Here is a 12,171-nt window from a genome sequence, read left to right as displayed (position 1 = left end):
AACAATAAAAATATTCTTTTTTTTTTCTGTCTTTGTGAATTGTGTGGGCTGTAGCCGCACTTGAATCCTCAAAGCAGCAGCGACAAGCGTGCGTCTGTCTGTTAAAGGATTACATCGGTGACAGCATCCAAGTAGGCATGTCAGACAGTCCGTACCTGTACTGGCAGGAAAAAGAAGCAATTTGGAGGTCCCTGTACAAACTTGCTCTATTTTACCTGAGTTGCCCCCCCTCCAGTGTATACTCCGAAAGAGTGTTTAGTGCAGCCGGGAACCTTGTCAGCGAAAGGCGTAGGAGGTTGCTTCCACAAAATGTGGAGAAGATGATGTTCATAAAATGAATTATCAACTCTTCCAGGGAGACCAGCCTCCAGAACGTACAGAGGGACCTGTGGTTCCAGCAGGGACGAATTAATACTCTGTGAGGATGAGGATGTACACACTGAAGAGGGTGAGGAATCGGTGGATGAGGAGGATGAGGATGACATCTTGCCTCCGTAGAGCCAGTTTGTGCAGGGACAGATAAATTGCCAGCTTGTTTTGTGGGGGCCCAAACGAACCAATCATTTCAGCCACAGTTGTGTGGCAGACCCTGGCGCTGAAATGATTGGTTTGTTAAAGTGTGCATGTCCTGTTTATACAACATAAGGGTGGGTGGGAGGGCCCAAGGACAATTCCATCTTGCACCTCTTTTTTTTCTTTGCATTATGTACAGTTTGGGGCCTAGTTTTTCAATGCCATCCTGTCTGCCACTGCAGTTTCACGCCTAGATGGGTCACGTGTTTGTGCCGCCCACTTGTGTCGCTTAGCATAGTCATCCAGCTACCTCGGTGCAACCTTTTGGACATAAAAACACTATTGTGAGGTGTGAGGTATTCAGAATAGACTGGAAATGAGTGGAAATTAAGGTTATTGAGGTTAATAATAGCATAGGAGCAGAAAAACCTACAAATTCTGTGATTTTAGCTGTTTTTATGCTTTTTTTCAAAAAAATACAGATCCAAAACACAAAACCCAGAACCCAAAACACGGAAGGGTGGTTTTGGCAAAACCAATCCAGATCCAAAACACGAAGAAAGATCCAGATCCAAAACCAAAACACAAAACACGAAAAGTGGCCGGTGCACACCCCTAATTAAAACACAATAAACCTATCTACACCAGCAAGCATGATATATTAGTATCCGTAATATAATGAACAAAGCTAATTTCATGGTGACCCAGATTAGAGTAGTTATACTGTATGTTTCCTTATTTGATTCAAACTAGATCTGTCACCACAATGCAAGATAATAATACGTTATTCATAGGCTGCCTTGCTGAGAGGTGTTGTTTAAAGTTTACACCTCTACCTGCACAAATAATTGTGTGTTCCAGATAACAGTACTTATTTTTATATTTTCTCTAATCACAGCAGGTGGGAAATGAGATGATGTACAATACCAACATGATGTTAACTGAGTGAAAGTGACAATCTGGAACAAATAAGTAGGACACGTAGATTTCAAGGGCTACTGTAATGTATTTTTACTTTATAAATGAATGACTTGTAATGGTGCAAAACTGTTTCATTTTTTCAAAATGTTCTTTCAGCTTTATTATCTGTTATTTTCTCTTTGGCATATTTTGGATGTGATTACCCTCAAATTAAAGTCTGCACTTCAAAATCATATTCATTATACAACTATAATTCGAATATGGGGGCTGATGCCTCAAATGGAATTGCAAAGCTGCGCTGATATGGTAATGCAGCAGCGGGCATCACGTCTCCTGCCGCATTACGTATCCGAGCTGCGTTGTCCAACACAACATCAGGTACTCAGCGGACCATCGGCTGGCTAAGGTGACCCATGGGGTCACGCAGCCGGCCGCCACAGATGAGAGGAAGAAGCTAGGAAATCTAGGTCCTGGCTTCTTCCCTCCCCAATGGCGGCGTCACGCCTCCGTTTCAGGAAACAGAGAACATCGCCGCCCCCTCCCCACCCACAAACGGCAGCAGACTATCAATCACTGACAGTCTGCTGCCAGTCTGCGAGTGGGATCGCATACCCGTTCTGCACATGCGCAGAACGGGTAATGCGCCTGCACAGATTCCCGAACATCGGTAGTCTGTGTTCAGCAGTTTCACTAGGGTGCACTGCTGAATAAGGTCCATGTTTTAGTAAACAGCTAAAATAACAAAAATTGTGTGAGTGTCCAAATATACAAAGTACAAGGGGTGCTGGAGGTATGATGGGGGATTCCACAAAAAGTCCAAAATAAGTAAAAAAAGAAACAAAAACACTATTGTATGTATACATCTAGCCATTTGCGCTAGCTGAAGGTAAATAAATGTCACTGAGAGTCTTATTGATTTCCAGTAAACCAATCAAAGACTGCAGATATTTTTCAAGTTACTTCGAGACTTTTGCTTTCATCTTTTATTCATTAGTGCCGTTACCACCTTACATTCATGTGTAATGTGATTTGGTTCTTTGAGCTGAGAGATCATGCTATAAATAATTTCCCATTTTACCTATATATTGTGAAAGAGAATAGAAAATAGCCCATTTTTGTAAAATAGAGAGAGATCCATCAAACCATCTAAAGAAGACAAATGGATTAGTTGCCCATAACAATCAATCAGAAGTACATTCTATAAAATGATAGGTAGAACCTATTGGTTGCTATGGACAACTTAGAATGTTTGATACATCTCCTCTAATTTCTCTGGCCATTTTTTAAGCTTCGCAATAATCTGGTTTTGTAGCTCATTGTTCCCACTGATAGCACCAGTAACACTATACGGTAAAGTAAGCAATAGGCAGACCTCAAGTGTGAGCTTGAAACCAAAGAACCAGACAGTGTAATTGTGGGTGGGGAGAGAAGTATCATATCCAGCTAACACATGTAAACATCTCTGTGTAGTGAATATTAGAGCTGAGCGATTCGGTTTTTGCTCGGATCTTCTAGGCCAAGTTCGGATCTCAGAATGAGGCAAAACGTCATTTTTCACGAACATCTCGGCACAGATGTCAATGAAAGATGACGTTTTACCTCAGTTTGAGATTTGAACTTGGCCGGAAGATCCCAGCCAAAACTGAACTGCACATCTCTAGTAAAAATATAAATAATCATGCACATTTATTCAAATGGGCCTCTGGATATGGGGTAGCAAAAGTTATTGATGTGAAAACATTAAAAGTTAAGTTTTTTCATTATTTTTGTGGCAGTGTTCCTCATAATCAGTAGTGACCAATGATGTCTTTGTTTATATTTGCTTGATGAAAGCAAAAATCAGACTGGTTATTTTATGTTACAGATACAGACCACATTCAAGTTTCAGAGAAAGACAAATCAGTTCTTCACTATCTGATTGGAACTTCCATATCTCCCCCTTGGATGATTTTGTGATCTCCACTCTCCCTGACAACATGTACTACATGATATAATTTATCAATAATATAACATATATGTTGTACTTCAACAGCCTAACCAAAGGCTTCATTCTCATTGGGGATATTTTCATGTGTTTTACTAGTGGGTTTTTTTAAGACTAGTTTCAATGCATGTAAACCCAAGTGTACAGTAGAACCAGCTGTTTCTAATCTCACCATTCACAAATGCATTTTCAATAGTGATCTCCTGTGTTACACATCTTGCTCATCATTTGCCTACTATAGAAACCTCTCCTCCTAGAGATTCCAAAGGGGAGATCCTAGTGGTATGTGCAGGGGTGTGTTTAAGTGGTGATTACATCATCGTGGCCCTGCCTTCGCTTATTTACAGCGTTACGCAGCAGAGAGGCAGGGGCCCCCATCAGTGAAAATGTTTGTCAACCATCTTTTCATTTTGACATAAAGAACGGAATTGCCAGCAGCGCTACGCTTTTCTTTATAGTTTGTTGTGCTATGTTTCCAAAGTTTTTATTTGCTATTTAATACAGCCTATATAGTATATATTTAATGTATATTTCCTTAGCTGCTTTTTATCTACCTCAGCCAGCCAGCAAAAAGCTACTTTTGCTGTTGATGAAACACTTTCAAATTCTCATCCGATGTGCCAATGACAGGTTAAAGCCAAAGATCTCAAATCTGTCAGGTGTAAATGTGGCTGCCGTTGACTTAGTCACTTTTATGTGAATGCTGCTCACACCGGAAAATGCTGCATGGTCTGTCGAGCAGGCGAGATTTGCACTGTGAGAGGAATAGCAATTGACAGCAAAAAACACATATTTCAAAACTTCCAACCACTGGGTGATATTTAAGCTAAAAAAAAGCATCTTGAATAGCAGGATCAGTTTTAATGGGGGAAGTGGGTCAAAAGAATCTTATCTATTTTGTTTGTTGCTGACACACAAGGGGAGATTTATCAAGTCTTGGTGGGAGATAAAGTGGAGATTATGGGGGAGATATATTAAGCCTTGGATAGAGATCAAAGGGGAGATTTAGCAAAGCTTGGAGAGAGATTAAGTGGAGAGACATAAAGTACCAACCAATCAGCTTCTAACTGTCATGTTACATGCTGTGTCTGAAAAATGACAGTTAGGAGCTGATTAGTTGGTACTTTATCTCTCTCCAAGCTTTGATTAATGTCCCCCAAAGTGGAGAAATTGCCCAAAGAAACAGATCAGCTTCTAACTGTCATTTATCTAGCACAGTACTTGATTGGTTGCTTTGGGTAACTTCTCCACTTTATCTCTCTCCAATGCTTGATACATCTCCCCTAAAGTATGAAGCAATCAGCTTCTAACTGCCATTTTACAGGATGCACTAGAACAATAACAATAACAGAAGATGGTTGGTTGCTACGAGGAACTTTTTAAATTTATCTCTCTCCAAGCTTTGGAAAATCTAACACACAGTCAGCTGTGTAGCTACTTATGGCCAAAAATACACTCATGGGTTAAACTCTGGGATGGGACATGGATTAAATGGGAGATGTATCAAACCTGCTAAAGAGAACAATTGAAGAAGTTGTCCATAGCAAAGAAGCAGATTCTACCTATGATTTTATTGAATATATTAAATAAGTGGTAGCTAAAATCTGGCTATGGGCAGCACTACAACTTGTCCTCTTGAGATGTTTGATAGACCTCCCCCCGAGTGTATTGTCTCCCCCTGAGTCTATTAACCGCTGTGGTCAAACAAATGGTGGCCCCTGTTCATCTCCCCAAATAGGGGATAGACATTGACTCAGAGTATAATCATTTTATGGCAAAATGTCAGATATATACAGTATATATATATATATACATATATACAGCGGCAGCCAGCAATGTTTGGCAGCAGTTGGGGTGACAGTTGGTGTGGCTCCCCTATTTGAATCCTGGACTGCGCTGCTGACTAGGATGGTGAACAGCTGGCCCTCACTTCACTTCCCATCTTTGGAGCCGCCACTGCGTATGTGTGTATAATATATACATATATATATATATATATATATATATATATATATATATATAAATATATATATATATATAAATATATATATATATATATTAGGGATGTGCAGGCTCGGTTTTACTCGGATTTACTCGGATCTCAAAACGCCATTTTATTGGCTATCGCCTATCATGTGTTTTGGATAGCCAATATAATAAATCCGAATTTGCGGTAAAGTGGTGATAAGAACCGAGTAAATCCGAGCCTGCACATCCCTAATATATATACAACCTTTCTCTGACATTAAATTCTTATCTGTAAACATCTGGAATTGCAAGACGCTGCAGAAGTGTCAACGCCAACAGATATTTGCATATAAACACGGGGGTATATGAAAATAAAATGATCGAATGTGTACAAATTTAGTGTATCCTATGAGGTTATACAGTAGTTGTAATTTTTTACAGAACTGTTTACAACATGAAATCTAACATTTCATTCATTACAATGGTTTACAGCACAAGTGTGGGTGTACTAAGTTGCCTCTAAAGGGACAAATGATACAGACCAATGTTTCCTTGTATATATATTTAAAGGTAAAATAAAAAATAATTGGCCACATGTAAATATAGATATGCAATTTTCAAATTGCAAAGGATACTTTGCACTTTGTTTTTATCTTGTACTATTATATACATTGTCATTTACATGCAGATTAGCGCTGTACACTTTGAGCTAACAGGCAATTTAAAATTCCTGAGAGGCAGGCATACAAGGTGACGTCTTCAAGGTCTTCAAGGTCATGACATTGAGATATAAACCAGGCTCCCTTTATTTGCGTATCTTTGAAATTCACATTTTATTATATACAGTATGATAATTTAACTGTCCGATATAAATTGAAATGCCAAAAAGTGCACAGCAGGTATATTCCTCAACACAATTGCAATTTAAAACAAATGACAATTATTTCTAGCATTCTAAACAGCCCCCAAAAAATCTCCTTCTCCCCTAATTTAAAATCTGCCCTTTTCGATTTGCTTCAGATGTTGAAAAGGGCATCATTACCGGGATTAACTAAGCCTGAAAATGATAGTATTGGACAATAATTGATCATTAGATTTCCTCTTGTTGCCATAGCAACTCATGTGCCGCTGGAGTGAGATTCTATTACTTTAGACAAGAAAAGTCTATAGGATGTAAAACATAAAATATCTTAAGGCGCAGCAGAAATATTCACAAACCTGTGCTAGACTGAACTATTCCGGACGCCACCGTTTGACCTAGCAGATCGTATTGATTTAACCGTGAACCATCTTCAGCAACTACAACAGACTTTGCTGGTTCCCGGGTCCAGGAATAGACGACTTCAGCTCTTGTATAAGCATCTAGATTTAAACAGAAAAATTGCAATTATTATAAACTTGGATGTATATACTATTCGCACTTGTATAATGACTAAATTCTACAGAAAAGGTTGCCCAGATTAAACAAGATCCCAAACTTTGTTTCTTGGACTATCATTGCACACTCATGCTAAAGTAATAATTACTAATTACTCAGGCCCAGGCTTGCTGATGGGGCCCAGGTCTGATGCCGCTCCCCCCCCCTCTGGGGGTCTCCAACAGTGGAGACTGCTCACTGCTGCTGGAGCGATCATACTAATCGCGCCTCCCCCTGGATTTGCACCAGGCTGGGGGGCTCACAGTTGCCCCCTCCCTGGCGCACAGTGCTGCTTCGCAGAGCTGCAGAAAGGTTTTCTTTTTTTCTCCAGAGGGGGCATGTTCATTCCTCCCACAATTAGGCCACACCCCTTCCCCTGGGCCCGGGTTGGCTCTCTACAGCCCTGGTGCAGGCCACTGATAATTGCTCAATTGCATGCACATTGGAATAGCGTACACCTCTGTATGTTAGTAAATATAAATATACTGTACTTACCAACTGTCTTTTATTTATTTATAATTAATAATGAAGATCAAGTAAAAATGGGGAATTAAACATTTACTAGTCATCAATGTAACCTGTATTTTTGACTAGTTGCAAGAAGAGATAATCTATACAGTACACAAGATAATCATTGGTATAGATTTTCCACTATGTGACTGTGAATACACAGAATGTATCATTAAACATATATGAGATATTTGCATAATATATATAGATATTGCAGTGGAAAAGGTTGTGGAGAAACATGTGTTAAATGTTCCTGTGGAAAAGAGAATATAAAAAAAGGGGTGACAGTTACATACAAGGAAAGGTCAGGCAAATTGTGTGATTAGTAAAAGAATAGAGATGACGCATTATTACATATAAGTAAGGGCATAAAAGAGCTGACTGGAAGTGTAAGGATATATTATGATAACGTGCAGGTGTGCAGTAATGTGAAGCTAATGAGGGGGCTGTTTTTAATATAATGACCTTCATCTTATGTCTTCCTGTCATGTGAGGAAATAAAAGTTGTGCAGTGTTAATCGATTGCTTGCAACAGTGGTATAATGATATGGTCAGTGGTATAATGATATGGTCAGTGGTATAATGATATGGTCAGTGGTATAATGATATGGTCAGTGGTATAATGATATGGTCAGTGGTATAATGATATGGTCAGTGGTATAATGATATGGAGCATTTCCCCTGCTTGGACTATGTGTGACTTCCCACCTCAGGGATTCTAATTCAGGCATTAAAGATGTCTAGTTAAAATACATCTTTGCAGGACATATAGTACAAGGCTTCTTAGAAAATAGAAAGATTGTCCATCTGGCCACAAAACTTGCCCGCTGAAAGGCACAGAGAAGACACTGGATATTTAGAGCCTGTTTCTTGTTGATAGTGGCGTACACCACTGTGCATATGCCATGATTAAATTACTTCCGAGGAGGCTTAATTCCATGATCCAAGATGGCCGCCGAGGCCAGTAATGTGCATTTGTGGCACCATCTTGTTACTGTGTTAGAGTGACACAGTGGGAGAAGGACGTCTCACACTTAGCTCCATCAGAAACCTGAGATAATTCACGGTATTACCGATGTTCCAGTACCCTGCACCGCTATCTTGTTGCAGTATACACCGGCTGGTGAGGTGTATAAAAAGTTTTTATACACCTCACCAGCCGGTGTATACTGCAATAAGATACACTAGTTAAGATGGAGCGGAGCAAGGGTTTTTATTAAAAACCCTTGCTCCGCTCCATCTTAACTAGTGTATCACAGTAAGTATGGCTGTACAACACTAAGGGGTCTATGTACTAAGGGGAGAAAAGGGGTAAAAATGCTAAAGGTAGAGAAAATCCCCATGCATACCGCTTCTCAGTATGTACTAAAGGGCTTTTCTCTGCCTGCAGCCTGCCAGCGCTAAGTGCAGGCTACAGTATCACACTGGACCTGGGGCACTTAGCGCTGCCATAAACACCTATGGCAGCACTAAGTGTCCCAGGTATTACTAAGAGGAGATGTCTCTTACCTCTCCAGCGCTGATATCGCCTCCTGTAGCTGCCGTTATCTGCTTCTCCTCACTGGAGAAGCAGGACTTCAGCTGTGTCAGGTTGGCCGTTTTTAAATAAAGTTTGTTGAAAAAGAAAAAAAAAAGTCACTGCTGTTGCTGCCGGATGGAGCCTGGAGATGGTGAGTCACACACAGGGCTTTCAGGGGAAGGGAGTGTTAGCTGTTACCACCGAGGGGGTGACTTAATGTTCACCCTCCTCGGCTGGTCTATTTATAGTAAGTGCTGCGTTAGCCAGCTCCTGCTTCGCAGCAGTAGCAGGCGAAGCAGGAGTGGCATTAACGCAGCATCTTAGTATAAAGACCCCTTAGTCATACCACCGCATATTTCCAACATTTATGAATTCCATGCAAGTTCGAATGGAGCCGGCAACAGCGCACTGTTGAGATTGCACATACACCGTGGCAAAACATTTGGACGCATTTCACTAATTTCTCTACATCCATTGAAAGGGCGTTACTGTGTATCAACTGAGCATAGGCATGGTAGAGGACCACCTTGTTATATCCTGATGCACCTTTCTTCATAGCAATGACTCAAGTTTGCTGTTTATGTAACTTATTTATTGTATGTAATACTTGCATTATTACAGGTAGATAAAGACATCATCTCCTTATGGATGTTCTCCTTTCTCTTACTTTTTCCTATATCTCCCCACTTCCTGATCACATGTCCTTCTATGCTGCAGGATCCTTAAAGGTACACTACCTCATCTTACTATTACATGACAATGCACATAAACTATCTATATAGATACTACACACCTCTTCGGCGCATTGTGGACATGTAGCCCAGATGTATGAATGTCAAGAAAATGCCTATTTCAGTTGTATTTCTTGCACCTAGCATGGGGTAGGTGTACGTGCCTATGATAATGATGATGGTTTATCATGCTGATGCAGGGTTTGGAAAAGAGATCCTTGTGACTCAGAATATAGGCAGATATCTTACTACAATTTAATTTGCCACTACTGTACGGAATTTCGGCAAGGTTACATGAGACTCTGCATCATTCCATACATAAGTTCAAGGTCATTATTTTAAAGACAAACCCTCTTTAGCTTCAACGTTGCTCTAGTTTTGAAATGTATGATGCCAATAGCATATCTACAGTAGCACAGTCCTTGGGAAACCATTATGTTCCTACACAATTGGATGCATTTTACAGTTCACACAGGTGTGTACTGTAACTGTCTTTCAGCCTGTTATGAGCGGTCCAGCTGGTCATGTGGAAACAAATTAGGCATGTTTGGCATGAGATCACCATACTGGAGAAGCAGTGATTTGGACACAGCTGAGGAAACTAATCACAATTGGGTTTCAGGATATTTATAGAGACACTGGGTCTGATTCAGCAAAGAACGCAAGTGTGCGCACGCACACACTCGGCCGCTGCGTGTATATGCTAATCAATGCATACGCGCATCAACTGCAGCATAAGATGCAGACGCCCAGCAGTACACAATGCCGCCCACTTCCCTTAACTCAAAGCCTGAGTAGTCCGCAAGACTGCAGAAACATCGGTACCATCGGAACCATACGCACAATAGAGGTTGGCCTGATGTCATGCAGGATTTTGGCCACTTCCTGCGTGCATCGAGTTGTCTGGCTGTGTATGCCGCCATACTGTCTTAATTATGCACACCCCTATAATGGCATCCCAACGTACAGGCACGCCTGCATTCGCATGACCACCGACCGTCACCACCCACAAATGACACTTACTGTCAATCAATATGAATAGGGTCTGCGCTCACACTGCGTGTAGTCTGCGTATGCTTTCCCGATCGCACTGGCTAGTTGGCACACGTGCAGTGCGATGCATACGCATGCGCAGTGCAAAAACGTTGGCCGAGTGTGTGCGTTCTCTCACTTGCGTTCCTTGCTGAATCAGACCCACTGTTCCCTCTAATTTTGATACAGGTCCATGTCTGCATTGTTGAAAATATAAATAAAACAAACTTATACTTGTTTTTTATTTTATTTTTTTCATACTGATTTTTGGAAGGCTTGTAAGTTTTCCTGCTGTATAGATGTGTGATGCCCTTGGAGCTCTGCAAACAAGACACCCATATAGTATTTAATCCAATGCTTGGCACACTGGGCCTGATTCAGACCCGTTCGCAAGCGCTAAGCGCTCACAACCGGGTTGATGTTTGCCCACTGGGCATGCGCACGACGGAGCCGGCTCCGTCGTGCGCATGCGCGAGACCCATCTAGCCCCGGGTGCTCCGTCGCTCTGGGTCTCGCACCAAAGGGGGCGAGCTGTCAATGATGATTGACAGCTCGCCCTGTTTGGTAGGCGTGGCCGGGGGGTGGCTTCACAAACGGAGGCGTTCCCATGCGAACGCCTGCCGTTTGTGGGCGGCCCCACTGACATCACAAGTGATGTCAGTGGGAGAGCTTCCAGCTCTATTAGAGCCAGAAGCTCTCTGGGGCTTGCGGCCACGAGACCCTACCACAAGGGTCTCGTCGCAAGCCCGATGGTCGTAATGGTCTTGACCACGTGACCATCATCCTGCCCACTCGCAATAGCTGTGGGTGGTCACCCACAGCCATGCAAGCGGCCTGGAGGCCGCGCAAAAAAATAAATAAAAGCCCAGATTCAGAGCGAGCGCTCTTTCAGAGCGTCCGGCTTTGAATCAGGGCCACTGCTTCAAGAAACACAACATACCTGGTGCTTTCTCTAATCTAACACTATAAAACTTCCAAATTTCCTGGGAAATTCTATAAATTATGTTATAGCTATACTTTTATCAAAATTTACCCTGCGGTGCACCCACATTTCTTTTTCTCCACCCTGCTGTGAACATTTTTTTTAAAAATAGTTTATAAAAATTTTTTTTTTAGTTGACATTAGGTTATAGAGCTAGAATGTTTAGGATTTTTTATGTTATCTTTTATTTCTAAAAATGTCAGAAGGGTTCTATGACACCAAATATTGTGAACCACATACAGCAATGCATGGTGATTTATTTATGAGATAATACAGATTCTACGGGAAATACTGGCTACACATTTAAAAGCAATGTGAGCCTCAGATGATTCTACAAGCATGGTCACATTTGCAGCTGAAAACTTGGGGCCATTCATTATAAAGGAAATGCAGGAAATATCAATGCTTTCTCCTGATTTCCTTTCAGCCTTGTTCGGGAACATTCACCATCTTCATTTGTTCCTATGCCCCTGCTTCTTCCCTTTGGGATCCCTCTGCCACTGACCGGCTCCCTCCGCCAGACGCCGGGGGATTTGTGCACCTGCGTGTACCCCAGACAGACTTGGCAGTGCTAATTTTCACTACTTCTAAAGG

The 12,171-nt window shown here is 41.5% G+C and overlaps 1 protein-coding gene across 2 annotated transcripts in view; it reads right to left on the bottom strand.

Annotated features, from left to right (window-relative positions):
• GABRA1 (gamma-aminobutyric acid type A receptor subunit alpha1) overlaps window positions 1–12,171 on the bottom strand; it is a 131,846-nt gene that overhangs the window by 36,473 nt on the left and 83,202 nt on the right. For both annotated transcript variants that reach the window (XM_088475064.1, XM_088475065.1), the window contains one exon: window positions 6,605–6,748. In XM_088475064.1, the coding sequence (XP_088331190.1) occupies window positions 6,605–6,748 (144 nt within the window). The remainder of the gene's footprint in view (window positions 1–6,604; window positions 6,749–12,171) is intronic.

Source organism: Taudactylus pleione, unplaced genomic scaffold (assembly GCF_031769625.1).
Source record: "Taudactylus pleione unplaced genomic scaffold, aTauple2 ptg000161l, whole genome shotgun sequence".
Classification (NCBI taxonomy): domain Eukaryota; kingdom Metazoa; phylum Chordata; class Amphibia; order Anura; family Myobatrachidae; genus Taudactylus; species Taudactylus pleione.
Note: the sequence above shows the minus strand (reverse complement) of the source record. Positions and strands in the feature narration are given on the sequence as shown.